A 15,442-nucleotide genomic window follows, 5' to 3' on the forward strand; every position below is an offset into this window, starting at 1 on the left:
CGAATCTGTCTTCCTGGACTTTTGTAGCTGTGAATCGAAAAGAGAGAGAAAAACACTTCTCGTATTCGGTCACGAAAAGAAAAATATGTGCACGTTCCTTGTGGGTCCACGCGTGGGGCGGTTCATCGCGTGCAGGACTTGCTTCTTTTATCTAGCTTCCTATCATTGACCTCAAGAAATTACGTGTAATCAGCATATCCTCTGATTTAACCAAGCCTCTATACCCTTAATACAGATATATAACAGCGACACAGAAATCCAGCTTGCACTAGGTCCTCATATTATACTCCGCCTCAGCCTCCGCCCAAATCCTAAACGGCAACACAATACAAGGCGTCGAAGGACAAACATGAGTCCGATCAAGAGTCTTAAATTTCGGCCCGTTCGGTCCAGCAACATACTTCGCTTCTCCAAAAATCGATGGCTCCCCCACAGGCTGTGCATCACCCCATTGACCATTGAAATTTAGCCAGGGGACTGGGTACGACGCTGAGGTATCTGAAGCAAACGTCGCGGTTGCGGGGTCGTAGGTATAAGCGTATGCGTTTAGCGTTGGGTCCCAGAGAACACCTTTATCAGTATAATCGAGTAGTAAGCCAGCCGGGAGGTTTAAGCCGGGGATTGTGTGGTCATGTTGTCTATGCCGCCATTCAGTAGTGCCAACAGCTAGGTAGCGTAATCTAGGCTATACATACCCTACAATGGCGTAGTTAGCGTGCGTCCCATTAGCAGAGAATGCGTAAGGTCGTAGGCCGTCTTTCTCGAGGGCGTTGTAGGTGAATGCCTGGCCGCTGGCGTGTTGGCTGAACCAAACTGCTTGTGGTGTACCGTTGACGAAGCGGATCATGTTGTGCTCCCTATTACTGTGAGCGCGGATATAATAGATGCTACGCGGTTTTATTACCAATCACCGATGTGGTCGCCAAATTCTAAGCCTAGGACTTTATCACCTTTGTTATATCTGGATTGTACATATGGTCAGTGGACGCTTTTTCCTTTGGACCAAGCACTTACGCATAAAAGTAGAAGTAGAAAGCATCTACCTTCCCAGCGCCATGATTTACAACAACAATGGCGCATCCTGTCGCGTTACCGGTCCGCCCGTTGCTGTCTGGTGTGATACCATCCCACCATGATGGTTGAGGTGTCTGAGCGATACCTCCAGAGGTCGTCAAGTAGACACTTGTATTGCCTAGATCATTAAGCTTATCCAGGTTTTCCAACGTTAATGGAGACGGCGCGCCTGCTACAGCAGTCCAGTTGACCTCGGGAGTGGTATTGTCGAGTTGCGCTTGCAGGTCGCTTGGCCGGTATGGGTCTGTGCTGTATAACCAAACTAGTGGAGCTATGGGATATTAGATGAAGAGTATATAGTATCGCGGGATTATTTACCGTGTGTATACACATATTGCGGGATATCAGATGTTGCCCTAGTCTGGAAGGATGCGATGGTAGGTTTGACCAAAGGCAGAGCCGCAACGGCGAGTGCCGTGAGTTTCATTACCAGGCGCATCGTATTGCTCTCAATGAGGTACCCTATATTCCCCTCTGATACAAGACTCGAGCGATCCAATGCTCTTAGTCTGAGCCGATCAGCATTATATTCTCATCACTAGAAGATGCATCACTCACTATAGTTGAATATTCCAGGTACCGAAGAAAAAACAGGCATCAGTATACACTGCCTATGAACAGCCTCCACCGTTGACAGGGTGCAGCAGTCACTTATAAGGTATAATCAGAGGCGCCCGTACAGCCTGTACAACAGCAGATCACAAAAAATACATCGTATGCCGAGAACCCAAAATCATCATGAGCTATAGGTCATATTCACGAGATCGACGTGATCGACCGGTGGAAGTGGGGAGGAATGAACATTGATGGGGACTCGATAAATACCCTAGAATGTTACATGCATGAAATTGAGGCAATAAATCGGCAGCCAGGAGCCAGGCGGGGTGTTCCGAGCTTCTGATTCGATATGGTTTAGCATAACCCCGGCTTTTTAGTGGAGGGTGCGTGACTCGTGCCTTGTGCTCTGACGGGGTCATCTGATAAGCTCATCACGACTACCTCGTAATTCCAGCTGGGAACCCATGCAGAAGTCATAAGTGTTCGAATCTAGTATAGACTTAATGAGGAGTTAGCTGTACGTGCAGGTCCCTACAGTAAGATCCACCAATCGCGTGTCGAAGATGCGTCAGCTACTGCATTCTAACGATCCCACAGGCTACGTAAAGACCGGGAAGTCCCTGATGATTTAGGTGCATACACACCTCTTCAATGTAGATGTGGTTTCGCATGAATCACATCAGTCATTCATCCCTGAAATCCTCTGGGGGAACTAATTTGGCAAGCCACGCTATCCATCACAACCTCCCCTGCTTGTCTTTTTCCGCCTCTTCTTCCCTCCTTTCCTTCTCCTTCCACAGCTTGAACAACCTCAAGTCCAACGGAATTCGATCCCCTAACCACGTCGCCCGCTGCGTATGATTCCGCTCTTCCTCCGCCCCCTCCGACCGACCCGCCTCTATATCCGTATTCGGGTGGATCAGTGCACTCAGCTGGCCCCGGTTAATAATCAGCCAGGGAATAAAAGCTCCGAACTGTGCTGGTGTGAACACGTTTACTTCGAACATGGCGACGGGGTGCGGGCCAACGGGTTGGTCGAAGAATTTATAAATGCGGAGTTCGGGGACTGGGAAGGTTAGTTGTGTGTGGATCCACCCGTTTCCTGCTGGGTTTCTTACATTCGCGTCGAATTCTTTCGTGGAGGGCCTTGGCGTAGGCTACTTGGTCTGGATTTGTCTGGAGGTGAATTAGTTTTAGATTGTTTTTTTTTTCCGATGACCGATGTAGGGTGGTGAATCCAGAGTTGTGTTTACCTGGAAGTGGTAGATGTGCACGTCGAACCCGCCGCGTCGGCCTTTGCTCACTGGGTCTGGAAATTCTTCGTAGGCTTTGCTTAGGACGCCGGTTTCGGGATTCTTCAGAGATTTCCCATCTTCGTTGCGCTCGCTGATTTTATATTAATACCGAGGCTCATGATGCAGTGGATCGCGGAATCCGAGTGATCATGATGTTTGACTTACTCGGTCAGTGGCTTCAAGTCCCCATAGCCCTCCAACGGCGATGGATATGAGTAAGCGAATTGATCTGTCATTTCGGGGGCTGTCTTTCCGTATTCCAAACTAAGTTCCTCAACCTTGGAAGGTAAAAAATTGGTGGTATAAATTGTCGTGAAAAGAATGGGTGGTCTTGTGCCCCGCGGCTTGCTATATATATTGCGCAAAGATGCCTGTGTCCAACGTCGGATATTCGGCCTCGAAAAGGATTGGACCCCGAGATCTTATCAATCAGCACAAGCTCTGTTTGCTGAGAAATACTAAGCAAAATAAGTCTAAATTAGTCGATAATGATGACTGATGTCGTCAATTTGGCTGTATCGGCACTATCGGCAAATTTCCGCACTTACAAAGCCGCGGAACGGGCGGGTCAGTTGCTGCCATAGGATTCAGGAACAAATGTTGAAGAACGCTACATAAACTCTCTTCTCCACTTTTCAAGACTGACATGTTAGAACATCAATGCTATGGCCCAAGCTGCTACAGCTCAAGCCCCTTGGCTCAACGTCCCCCTCCCAAAAACTGACTGACGTCGAGAGTTGACATTTTCATACTTCCATCACTTCCCTCAGCTAGCATCTGCATCTGCATCATACCCGCCCCCGGCTGTCCTCCTGGACCACTCCCGTAGATCTGCTCACCAAGCATACGCAGCTGCATAGGCATCTTTGGATCCCCATATTGTTGAATAATATCCGATTTCTCAACAGCGTGGTCCACATTGTAGTCATTGTGCTGCCCAGAAGCAAAGGCTACACATGCCTGGGACTTGGCAGGAGACCACCACTCAGGCAACAGTTCCCTTTTACCCTCAACTAGTCGCAAGAATCGTCGGAAGCCTGGTACGCCACTAGACACACCGCTGTAGATGCTATCCGAGGCCACGTCTCCTTCAAGGCTGTATTTATCCTCCATGCGAAGACGGTATGTGTCGATAAGAAGCTTGTAAACGTCCTGTTCAGGGCGGCCGTGAAGCCATTTCTTCGCGTGAAGTTGGTGGAATGGTTTGTCCATTTTGAAGTCGAGAGCTTGCGTGCCGGTATCGCTGCCACTAGTGTTGCTTCCGGCGGGTTGGGTCTCGGCTGCTGCTTGGGCGAGTCTTGCGCAATCCTTCTTGTGATGCTTCCAGTCTGCTTTCTGGCAGTCGCGAGAGCAGTAGCGTGCAGACTTGCACTTGCTGCATTGCTTGAGCGAGTCTAGCTCGGCCCTGCTCTTATTGCAGTTGAGGCAATTGTCGTCGGTGGGGGTCACGTCGGCCATTGTTTTGACGGTAGATGAAGTTTGAGGGTGACAAGAGTGTACAAAGCATTGGGAATACCAATCGAGTCTTAATACTCCATAAAAGGATGAAGAGCGGGGCAATGCTGTGTGAAGGACATGGGTAGGTGTACAGTATTTGGTCACCTAACTACGCAAACAAAGCTCCCCTGCTTGGCTAGTCAGGCCGTTTGGAAATAACCAAATACCCCCTATGGCCAACTACAATCTAGATTATTGGAATTTATACCGTTAGTGACGGTTTGTTTTACGGTTACTATAGTGATAAACTTTAGCGTGTGATGAAGACTTCGTACGTTAGGTGGCCAGATACCGTAGATGAGTGTAGACGACGCGCGGTGGGTCATCATTTATGATACATCTAGTTCTACCAACCAATGAGACACCAATTCACAAAGAGATCAGGATGTAGCGCACAAGGGTATGTTTGACTCGCAATACAAACAATCCAGTAAGAAGAAGCTACGTCTAAGCCTATACGCGATGCGACAATGCAATTTCAGGCAGCCTGTGCCGTCCAAGCTGATCGAAACTTTCAAACGAAATGAGTATTTAGGCGAAAGTGGACTTGAGAGAATGAAAATGTAATTAACAAAGATAATACCTATAATAAGCTCTATGAATTGATCATGTTTGTCCCAATCTGCCACAAATGCTGATGTGAACCCAAAACGCCTAAACCCCGTCCTGATTAGGACCAAGCAGCTCGAACATCAATATGACCGTCATCATTCACGAACTTCCCCCGATCCCACTCTCTACCCTCGCCCTTCTTGGACCAGCGCACATCCTCAGGCTGACGCTCCCCGCTCACACCAGTGGAAGCAGATTCAGTCTTCCACCGATCAATAGTCTCCTCTCCGATCCCAGCTGCTCGCAGCCTCTCTTCGCCCTTCTGTCTCCAGCGCGCGCGGTCGCGCAATGCCTCCATAGCTGTATCCCAGTCATCCTCGCCAGTCATGAGGCCTGATACAGGGCGACGGGAGGATTGTTTTGTGGTGCCTTCGTGGTCATCGTCTGGTTGGACATCGAGTGTGGGATCGTAGTCCAATGCGAAGTGTTTATCGATATTGCTGGCGTTGACTTTGTAGGCCCCACGGCCTCGTGAGCGAATGGGTGCCTCTTTGGCTGGAAGTGGCCCGACGAGATCTTCTAGAGGATCTGAATCGTCTGATTCGGTAGGTCGTAAGGTTGGGGACGAAGGGTATTTACGCTGGCGGTTCACAGATGGTTCGGGTGGAGAGAGCCGGTGTTGGCGAGAGGATTTATCATCGTATTCTCGAGACCGTCGGTCCCGTTCACGCGGTGTTCGGTGTGAATGGGATGATCGGCGTGGGGACTCGGATCGACGAGAACGTTCACTGCGGTGGGATCTAGATGTGCGCTCCTTGCGTGGGGACCGACTGCGGGACCTCGAGTAGGATTTATCTCTATCTCGCCGGTCTTTGCGGGAGGAATGGTGTCTGTGGCGTTCTCGTCGCCGCTCGGTGTGGTCCCGATCGGCCTCTCTAGATTTGCCTCTATCCTCTTCCCTCCGCCGCCGCCGTGACCGGTCTCTGTCAGTGGATGCAGATCGACTACGACGTCGTCGTCGCTCCTCGCGGTCTTCCCCGCGTGGCCTCTCCGAGTCTCGTGCGTGAGATGGGCCTTGCCCCCGGGATGAGCGAGCTGTAGATTTTGAAGCGGCCGCAGACTGCTCTTTCAGTTGGCGCATGCGCTCCCTAGCTTCCCTCTCTTCTTTGCGCTTGAGAGCGGTATTGTGGTTATCGGTCTCTTTGATTAGATGGCGAAGGAATCGAGTGTTTGGCTTGGGAGCGTTGCTTGCAGTTCTGGAGTTCAGTCAGTTTTGTACCAGACAAAGGTAATTGAGGTATTACACTTTGGAAAGTACCTACTTGCGGGGCATGTATGCGCCTAAACCTTCGGTCGAGTACTTCTGAGAGCTGTCCCGCGCCTCTTTGGCAAGGACCTCGGCGACATAATAGTCATCCATGTTGACAAGCGGATGAAAGCAGCAGTGTGACACAAAGGATACCACGTTCAGAAAATCGATATGAGAATTAAATGGGAGGATTAGATCAAGACTACCGTGCCATCATGGGCAGCAGGCTTGTAGTCTGTCTGGGCACCTTGTGTCGCATAATGTGGAGAAAGAAGCATGGCAATTGCACTTTCCAGATCAACGATTGGCCGCTCACCGCCTTCTTATCGCGATAAGCTAAAGATAAACAACGCCCTTGCGATTGAGACGCTAAAGACATCCCACTATTCCGATTTCACAGCACCATACTCCCGAATAAGGACACTATCCATCTGAAAATGACAGACAATGTCTCAGAAGCATTGGCACTTCTTCGCCAACTTCAACAGGAGCAAGGTGATTTGAAGCAGAGCCTCAGTATCATCCGTATCGCAGAACCGATCTCAGACGCCGGCGACGCGTACTTTTCGCCATCAAAACGAGGATCGGATGTCTCATTGTCGAACCTGAATGATCCGACTCCTGCTTCGCTCGAGGCTGACTTGACCCACTACAAGGTCTGCTACCAGCTTTTTGAACTCTATTGACCAGGATCGCGTTCGCTAACTTCTCGGCGTTCTACAGGAACTTTTTTCCAAGCTGCGATTCTCCTACCTCGAGCAAGTCACCAAAGAAAAATTCCTCCGTGCGATCGTGGGCGATCCACCTCTCGTCGTAGGGCACAATGAAAATGTGGAGTTGGAGACACAACTAGCGGAGGTGAAGGCGGAGCTCAAGGCACGAAAAGAAGAAGCCCGCATGATGATTGAAGAGATGGAGAAGATAAGCCGTAATTTGGCCAGCCGTAAGTCATTATTATTGCCATCGCACAGAAGAGGCTGTTAACAGTGCGTTCGCGACAGGCTACAAGAACGTCCAACTCCAAGAAGCGCAGCTCGCAAGTTTGCCGGAGTCAATTGAGAACCTCGAGGGCACTATTGCGGGCCTTCGCGCAAAGCAAGTCGCCAATATGGATACGTCAGATCCTCGATCGTCCCAAAACCTGCCTCTCCCTGCCACTATGGAATTGCTTTCTGATCGCGAGGCGGAATTGGCGGCGCTTAATCGCCAGATCGCTGCTGTCCAGAATTCTTTGCCTCGCAAGACTCGAGAAGCCGAGGCGATTCAGCGGGAATGTTCGGTGCTTGAGCGGAGGAAAATCGAGGCCGTCACACAGGCACGCGAAGCGAGACGGAAGAAGCAGGAGGGTGAGACCGATGGTACAGAAGAAATGGGTCGGTGGTACCGCAGTGCAGAGGAGACATTGAAGGAGATGGTGGGTGTGGAAGGATGAACATGCTCCGACATTAATTGACGATGATATGACCGAATGATAAGGGTCTGGGCACCTGGGATGGCGTTTAGGACTAAACTGTACTTTTACACTGGAAGCCTGGTAGGCTGAATACATGAATGGATTACGTGGTATGGAAAGATTCGGGTTCGAATGGAAGCCATTTTTCAGGCTGGTGTTTTATTCATTCGATTCGCATGATCATACAACATAAAGCGCTAGATGCTGCAGCCATCAGGACCCCCAGAATTTTGATCTGCCCAAAGCGAAACCCGACCGGACGCCCCGTATTCATTTTTAGGTGCTAATTTACTCCTCATCCTCCTCAGCCTCCTCACCGTCACCACCAGCGGCGGCAGCGGCCTTCTTGCGGCGAACACGGCCGGGACGGCCGCCACCGAAGGGCGAGGTGAGAGCGAAGTCGATGTGCTTCTGGGAGTCAAGGCGGACCATGAAGGAGGGAACGTTGACGATCTGCTTGCCGACACGGATGTGGCGCTGCTTGATCAGGACACGGGCGTGGTGGATGGACTTGGCGAGGCCAAGCTTGTACACGCAGGTCTGGAGACGGCGCTCAAGGAAATCCTCAACCTTAAGGGCAAGGACGTAATCGAGCTTCATGCGGGACTCGTCGAGGACACCGATGCGCACAAGACGGCGAATCAGGGCGTTACCCTCGAACAGACGCTTGGGGTCCTTCTCATCGAGAGTGAGCAGCTCACTAGCGAGGTGTTAGCCATTGTATTCCATTCCGCGATCCAATTGTTCCTCCACATACCGAGCAGCACGACGAATCTTGGACAGGGTAAGCTGGACACGCCAAACCTCACGCTTGTTGCGGAGGCCGTACTCGCCGACAACCTTCAGTTCCGAGTCACTAGAAAAAGGTTAGTTGGAACGTCACGACATAAACAGAAGCACGCTTCTGATCAGTGGCCGGAGAGTACTAACAGACGGGCCGACTCGAAGGCTGCAATGGGGTAAGCGATGGGACTTAGAGATTTGGTGGGATAATCGAAATTTCACTTACGGCGACGGGGGACCTTGTAGGTCTTGGAGTAAACGCGACTATAATGCCGACGGTTAGAATAATGCGAAAATGCATCTCCGATTGTATCGGTATACTCACGGGGCCATGGTTGCTGAGTTGTCGCGAAGTTGAGCACACTACGAGGAAACGTCCAAAGTTCGAAAAGCAGAAGTTCAACTCCGTTATCGCTTATTCCGCACTAACCCGAATCAGGTTATAGTGGTTTCCCGAGGGCTTAGGGCTAGCTTGGTCACGGATCCCACGGACCCGCAAATCACATGATCGCGCACAATTAATCGGGTCTTACGCTTCAATCTTGATCAAAGGCCCGCTGTCGCCAATTCTCAACACCAAAACCAAACACCAACACCGTCGCCATGCCTCACTCGTACGGTCTGCGTGCCGGCACCCGGGTACGTCGCCATAATCTCATTGCTAGCATTTCTACGACTGGACGATTTACGACCTTGTCGGAGGAGGAATGAAAAACGGGCAAAGAACGACCATACTGACGAGATGAACAGTATGCCTTCAGCCGCTCCTTCAAGGAGCACGGTATGATCCGTCTGTCTACCTACATGAAGACCTACCGGTACGATCGACTCCAAACTCGAAACTTATGTGAAAATTCCAAGAAATGGAGGTTCTGACAATTTTTACAGTGTTGGCGATATTGTCGACATCAAGGTTAACGGTGCCGTCCAGAAGGGGTCAGTACAATGCGAAAATTCCCCTTTCCTGCGTTCGCCCAATTGCATGCAATGAGCAACATTAATTCCCACCAAAACAATCCGACATACACACATTTGCCCTTTGATGGAATACAATAACTGAGACTTTGAACAGTATGCCCCACAAGGTTTACCACGGTAAGACCGGTGTCGTCTACAACGTCACCAAGTCCTCCATCGGTGTCCTCCTCTACAAGCGCGTCGACAACCGCTACCTCGAGAAGCGCATCAGCGTCCGCATTGAGCACGTCCAGCACTCCCGCTCCCGCGAGGAGTTCATCAACCGTGTCAAGGAGAACGCCCTCAAGAAGCGTGAGGCCAAGGAGAAGGGTATCCACGTTCACCTGAAGCGCCAGGCTGTTGGTCCCCGTGACGGCCACCTGGTCTCCCAGGCCGGTAACGCCCCCGAGACCGTTGTCCCCATCGCCTACGACACCCACATTTAAGGGACTCGCATGGAAAATGGGTCTTTGGGTTCGGTGCGCGTGGTTATTCGGTGTTATTTGAGAACTGGGTTTACGTCGCTTTTTCACGCCGCAGTGGCTGGAACTGGACTTGGGCTGCATGAGACGACGCGTGATGGGTCTCATGCCCTGGCACATCTCAGGCCTGTGCATAGATTCCCCTGAATGAAACAAAAATCAAAAATTTCCGAGTTCATCTGAATCCTACGATTTATGAATTTTTTTTCAGAGAGCTGCATTCACTGTCTTCTAAGGTTGTTTGCAAATCTTCTATGTAGTCCGCCCAGGCTCTAATATGGCCCAGGCCTTTAGGTAGCCCTGCAGGTTACAGCAATACCTAGTACCTTGAAACGTTGAATATCATGATTCAAATCAATCAAGCTGGGCGTATGTCACTTTTCCAGTAGCTACCCGTGGACGTCTACAAATGTCCCACTGAGTTCTTTTTAACTTGGTTCAATGTTCTTCACCGTAGATATTTGAATTAATGGATTTGTCGAGCAACTTCATGTCGGCCATTTTTTTTTTCCATGAAAGCCCCCGAGTTCAAAATCTGATATATATATATAGAATCTCGAGATAAGGTCTGCCTTCCAGAGATATGCACATGTATAATGGAAGCAGTAAGCCAGAGGACTATTTAAAAAAGCCATACGCAATGCTTTTATATACGCCTTTATTACATATATATATCCACGTGCGCAAGGTCATTGAAGGTTGCACTAGGCACCGGGGTCCCTTCCACCTGGCAGTCTCCCCAGATAGGCATACTAGAGTATCCACGCATGCATATTTGTACTTGTGGCTTACTGGATTTTGCTTGTGCAACTCTGCGCTGCTCAAGGTCCTTTGGGAGTCCACACATTGCCCAACCCACCGGCCCATGTCCGAGTCCTTCTGGCACTAAGCACTACGGTATCAGATTGAGAGAAATTGATCAGACAGGTAACGATTACACCATCGGCCTAATATCGGTTTAATGTGTAATCTTTGATCTAGAAGATGAAGGTCGGTTCCCAGAAAGTTGCGCAAACCCCTTCCATACTATCCCGCCAATGACAACGTGCATCGATGTGCAGATCCAATCCCGACCTGCTGGAAAATATCCACGTTTGAGGCACGGTGTGCGTATGACAGCCGAGATGACCGGGAAAGGGGCACTGGGTTGTGTTTTGAAACTAGTTTACGAAGTAATAGCTCATTGTACATATACTTCGTGGTGCATTCAAGACAGCGTAAAGTCAACTAGTTCAGGGCTCGGACCTTCACTTCAGTTGAGTAATATAATTTATCTCCACTCAAAGTGTTACTGTGATATCGCCTTAATATTTTAGCGGCGGTGAGGTCTTTTACATCGTACGCGAGGTTTGCATGGCTGCATGTCTGACACCGATTCCCGGAGCAGTACATTTAAGAACTAGTCAGTAGGTCTGTGAGCTGCGCACGGTCCTACCATCCATAGACAATTACCGACCGTGGGAATTTTCCTGAAGAAATCTGATGATCATTGGGGGAGGTGACAGCGTATTGTGTGGACAGTCGACCTCCATGAATAATATGTTACATTCGCTTCCAAGGTTAGTCTCCCTCAATCTTGTATGTCCTCCAATCAACTACACCGAACACCCACCCCGGAAATTTCTCTTCAGAGGATGACAGATAATGGAAGGTTCATTTCCCCTGAGAGAAAATCCGACGTATCACAATTTGATTCTCAGCAAGGGACCGGTACCTTGGATGTGGGGCGCAGATCGGGTAACCGGTACTTGGCTCACACGACCACCTCAAACTTTGGACGAAGTACCTGATACTTTTTGGCACTTGGTGAGATCGGGATCGCATCAAGGAGCTGACGCGTACAGCCCTATTCTCCTGCAAGGGGAGTCTCTCTGATTTGAACACTGCTATAAGCCATGAGGGGCCATAATCTGTGTACCGCTGCAGGTCCCCGAAGGATCGTCTCATCTTCAGTTTTCCATGTCGCGCTTGTATCCAGCTTGTATTCCGGCTCCACGAGATTACTCAGGATCCGCTCTGCTGATCAACCCCCGCAGATTTGTCGGGCACTAATATCGATAGTCTGAATGATATTGCCAAGCAGAAGATTTGCACCAAGCCGACTGCCGAGGGAAGTCGTGCGCATGATTCCATCACGCCCACCTGGCACCTTCCCCACGATGTATCGCTTGCCCTATGGACAACGCCACAACGCGCAAAATAAATCTTGCACTCATCCGTCATCTTGAGCCATGCACTCGCTCGTTCACTCTTTTTGACCGCATCACACTCGTTTTCTCCACATCTTTATTTGCGCCATCCCGTGTGCTCTGTCACCTGCAAGTTGTTCAGCCAAAGGCTAAAATACGCTGTCCTTACTCGCCGACGCCACTGGCGTCGATCTCGCATGGGCCGCTGCTTGTTCCATGCGACCTGGGATATTACTTTCGTTGACCGCATTTTACTCGCTCGGAGTTAGTCCAGTTAGTCCCAATCCAAGTGAATCCCCTCCGAGAAGGGTCTCCACGGGCATGATCCCCCCTATCCTACCCCTGCACGGCAATGGGTCCCTACCAACCCCTCACATCACGTCTTTTCATCCCTTGCCATATGGTCGATGAGGCCGCATGAGATCTCATTGTTCGGGCACTGACGGAGATCAGCCGACTTGCGCGCTCGGAACTTTCGACCCATGCAGGTCTGCTGCTCGGTGAAATAACCCCATCGCATTAGATTGTTTTTTTCTTTTGGCTGTAGAGCGGAGCATACTGGCATGCGGGCCTGAGACGGACCTATAAGGTTCCCCTTTTTTGTCTTGCTCGGCTGGCAGCTCGACTATAAAAATGTCCCTGGCATTCCAGTAAACACAGCGTCGATCCTTTCTGCAACCTGCTCTCCACTGTGCTCGTGCAGCTTGCTTCGGAGCTTCCTATTGTTTTGCTCCTGTTTACATTTGTTTTCACTCCTTTCGACAAATAAATATCAGAGCTCAAGCTCCTGGGTTGATCACTTTGATCCCGTCCAATCCTTTTTCGACATTTGCTGGCACAATGCAGCTGTATAATCTCGGCCTTTTAGTCGGGTCCCTTGTGGCCTCTGTCGGTGCGACATCCACCTTCTCGCCTGCTCGCCCCCCAGCTGTACCTTTGGCTGTGAAGTCACCATACCTCAGCACCTGGTTAGATGTTGGTAGCGATGGTGGTGATGGTGGATATCTAGCTGGCGAGTGGCCGAAGTTCTGGGAGTAAGTTTGGGCTCTGCAGTGGTGCTTGAAACATAACTTAACTGTGTTACGCGAATAGGAACCAGATCACTGGATGGTGCGGCTTGGTTCGTGTTGACGGAATAGCCTATACCTGGATGGGCCTGCCTGGATCGACGACTGTCAACCAAACTGCGCTGGAGTATACTTCTACAAAGAGCATCTTCACCATGAATGTTGCTGATGCGGTGGAAATGAACATTACCTTCATGTCACCAATTACGCCTGATGATTTTACACGCCAATCCCTTGTCTTCTCTTACCTTAACGTTGAAGTGTCATCCCTTGATGGCAAGGCTCATGAGGTGCAGGTTTACGCCGATATTTCTGCTGGTAAGCTCCCAGCCTGAGAGACTTCAATTGCAATTGGCATAAACTGACATGTGCAGAATGGGTATCGGGCGACCGGAGCACAATTGCTCAATGGGAGTATGGCACAACTGGCGATGTCGCATACCACAAGGTCTATCGTCAGACTCAGCTTGCATTCTCTGAGGTTAACCAGCAGGGCGAGTGGGGCAACTGGTACTGGGCTACCGATGTTGCTGATGGCACTACTCATCAATCTGGCGAGGATACCGTTGTTCGTGCCCAGTTCTCGTCCAATGGTACCCTCACCAATGGCGTTGATACCAACTACCGCGCTATCCAGGATGACTGGCCAGTATTTGCATTTGCATCCGACCTAGGCTCCGTGTCCTCGTCTCCTGTCAGCACGCTTTTCTCCATTGGTCTCACCCAAGACGAGGCAGTGCAGTATGAGGGTGCCTCTGCCTACGCTCCTCTGCAGTCCTTGTGGAAGGCATACTTTGACACCGAGTTGGAGGCTTTGTCTTACTTCCACAAGGACTTCAGCGAGGCAAGCACCCTGTGCAGCACGTTCGACAACCAGGTGGCTGCGGACTCAACTGCTCTCGGCGGCACCGACTATCTCGCACTCACTTCTCTGTCGGCGCGGCAAATGTTAGGTGCTACTCAACTCTGTGGAACAGAAGACGCGATGTACCTGTTCATGAAGGAAATCTCGTCCGATGGAAATCTCAACACCGTTGATGTCATGTTCCCAGCTTACCCATTTTTACTCTACACCAACCCAGAGTTCCTCAAATTGATTATGGCTCCGCTGTATGAGAACCAAGAAGCTGGAAAGTACCCCAACGACTGGGCTATGCATGACATGGGCTCCAACTACCCAAATGCTACCGGCCACAATGATGGCAACGACGAGAAGATGCCTTTGGAGGAGTGTGGAAACATGGTTATCATGACCCTGGCGTACGCGCAGAAGGCCAAGGACACGGATTACTTGTCCAAGCACTACGGCTTGCTTAGCCAGTGGACTGAGTACCTTGTCGCCGAGGCGCTGTACCCGGCAAACCAAATCTCAACGGATGACTTTGCTGGATCGCTAGCGTAAGTACAAGACGCTTCTGTTTCAACCATACCTCAGGGACTGACTATGATTAGAAACCAAACCAACTTGGCTTTGAAGGGTATGATTGCCATTGAGGCTATGGCTGTCATTGCCAACGAGACGGGCCACACCGCCGACGCCGCCAACTATTCCAGCATCGCCCATGACTACATTACCAAGTGGCAGACCCTGGGCATCAACCATGATGCCTCCCCGCCCCATGCCACTTTGAGCTACGGCAACGCGAGCAGCCACGGTAAGTCAAGTTCTAAACTTGAAAACTCCATTCACTCATTATCTTTAGGCCTTCTGTACAACCTCTACGCTGACGCCCAGCTGGGCCTGGGTCTCGTGCCGCAGTCTGTTTACCAGATGCAGAGCAACTTCTACCCTACCGTGTTTAATACATATGGTATTCCTCTTGACACTCGCCACACCTACACCAAGAGTAAGCCTATTTCAGTTTTTCTTTGCTGCCGGATGCTAACTTGAATATAGGCGACTGGCAATCATTCGTCGCAGCTATCGCGTCAACCAGTACCCGATCCCAGATCTTTGACCACCTATTTGCCTGGATCAACAGCACCCCAACTAACAAGGCACTGACCGACCTATACGACACCCTCACTGGAGAGTACGTCACCCCTGAAAACAATCCTTGTTACAAAAACTAACAAGACACAGCTACACCTCTGCAAACTTCTTCGCTCGACCCGTAGTAGGCGGCCACTTCGCGCCCCTCCTGGTCACCGCGTAAAAGACCCAACTTTCGCTTCTTGTGCATTTATTTATATGTTATTTTTTCTCCCTAATGTCGAACCTCTCCT

General features: G+C 50.3%; 8 protein-coding genes across 8 annotated transcripts; 3 read left to right on the forward strand and 5 right to left on the reverse strand.

The window, feature by feature from the left end:
* Positions 1-268: 268 nt before the first annotated feature.
* Positions 269-1,513, reverse strand: N7503_007210 (uncharacterized protein; the record flags this gene model as incomplete). The annotated part of the gene is made up of 5 exons (XM_057066757.1): positions 269-638; positions 696-857; positions 905-961; positions 1,015-1,345; positions 1,393-1,513. 5 exons carry the CDS (start codon positions 1,511-1,513, stop codon positions 269-271), a joined length of 1,041 nt encoding a protein of 346 aa, XP_056920438.1.
* Positions 1,514-2,369: 856 nt separating this feature from the next.
* Positions 2,370-3,163, reverse strand: N7503_007211 (DOPA 4,5-dioxygenase family protein; the record flags this gene model as incomplete). Its single annotated transcript, XM_057066758.1, has 4 exons — positions 2,370-2,698; positions 2,751-2,808; positions 2,886-3,018; positions 3,093-3,163. 4 exons carry the CDS (start codon positions 3,161-3,163, stop codon positions 2,370-2,372), a joined length of 591 nt encoding a protein of 196 aa, XP_056920439.1.
* A 463-nt stretch (positions 3,164-3,626) lies between these two features.
* N7503_007212 (zinc finger MYND domain-containing protein) lies at positions 3,627-4,385 on the reverse strand (the record flags this gene model as incomplete). The annotated part of the gene is made up of 1 exon (XM_057066759.1): positions 3,627-4,385. One exon carries the CDS (start codon positions 4,383-4,385, stop codon positions 3,627-3,629), a length of 759 nt encoding a protein of 252 aa, XP_056920440.1.
* A 709-nt stretch (positions 4,386-5,094) lies between these two features.
* On the reverse strand, positions 5,095-6,396 carry N7503_007213 (uncharacterized protein; the record flags this gene model as incomplete). Its single annotated transcript, XM_057066760.1, has 2 exons — positions 5,095-6,232; positions 6,299-6,396. 2 exons carry the CDS (start codon positions 6,394-6,396, stop codon positions 5,095-5,097), a joined length of 1,236 nt encoding a protein of 411 aa, XP_056920441.1.
* A 326-nt stretch (positions 6,397-6,722) lies between these two features.
* Positions 6,723-7,717, forward strand: N7503_007214 (uncharacterized protein; the record flags this gene model as incomplete). The annotated part of the gene is made up of 3 exons (XM_057066761.1): positions 6,723-6,941; positions 7,009-7,228; positions 7,287-7,717. 3 exons carry the CDS (start codon positions 6,723-6,725, stop codon positions 7,715-7,717), a joined length of 870 nt encoding a protein of 289 aa, XP_056920442.1.
* Positions 7,718-8,026: 309 nt separating this feature from the next.
* N7503_007215 (40S ribosomal protein uS4) lies at positions 8,027-8,854 on the reverse strand (the record flags this gene model as incomplete). The annotated part of the gene is made up of 5 exons (XM_057066762.1): positions 8,027-8,438; positions 8,496-8,594; positions 8,669-8,687; positions 8,748-8,785; positions 8,847-8,854. 5 exons carry the CDS (start codon positions 8,852-8,854, stop codon positions 8,027-8,029), a joined length of 576 nt encoding a protein of 191 aa, XP_056920443.1.
* Positions 8,855-9,077: 223 nt separating this feature from the next.
* N7503_007216 (60S ribosomal protein eL21) lies at positions 9,078-10,195 on the forward strand. The gene is made up of 4 exons (XM_057066763.1): positions 9,078-9,160; positions 9,272-9,339; positions 9,410-9,457; positions 9,594-10,195. The coding sequence occupies exons 1-4, from the start codon at positions 9,125-9,127 to the stop codon at positions 9,922-9,924; spliced, it is 483 nt and encodes a 160-aa protein (XP_056920444.1). The 5' UTR covers positions 9,078-9,124; the 3' UTR covers positions 9,925-10,195.
* Positions 10,196-12,989: 2,794 nt separating this feature from the next.
* On the forward strand, positions 12,990-15,372 carry gta1 (glutaminase GtaA; the record flags this gene model as incomplete). The annotated part of the gene is made up of 7 exons (XM_057066764.1): positions 12,990-13,183; positions 13,242-13,534; positions 13,591-14,614; positions 14,669-14,871; positions 14,920-15,063; positions 15,114-15,249; positions 15,300-15,372. The coding sequence occupies 7 exons, from the start codon at positions 12,990-12,992 to the stop codon at positions 15,370-15,372; spliced, it is 2,067 nt and encodes a 688-aa protein (XP_056920445.1).
* Between the last annotated feature and the right edge of the window lie 70 nt (positions 15,373-15,442).

The sequence above is a fragment of the Penicillium pulvis genome (genome assembly GCF_028828015.1).
Source record: "Penicillium pulvis strain IBT 33274 chromosome Unknown contig_5_segment0_segment0, whole genome shotgun sequence".
In the NCBI taxonomy this organism is placed as follows: Eukaryota; Fungi; Ascomycota; class Eurotiomycetes; order Eurotiales; family Aspergillaceae; genus Penicillium; species Penicillium pulvis.

Excerpts from the sequence above, each read along its gene's own strand:
- N7503_007216 (XM_057066763.1), top strand. The coding sequence starts at position 9,125 with ATGCCTCACTCGTACGGTCTGCGTGCCGGCACCCGG. Across the intron at positions 9,161-9,271 it reads GTCTGCGTGCCGGCACCCGG|TATGCCTTCAGCCGCTCCTT; the intron begins GTACGTCGCCAT and ends CGAGATGAACAG. Across the intron at positions 9,340-9,409 it reads ACCTACATGAAGACCTACCG|TGTTGGCGATATTGTCGACA; the intron begins GTACGATCGACT and ends CAATTTTTACAG.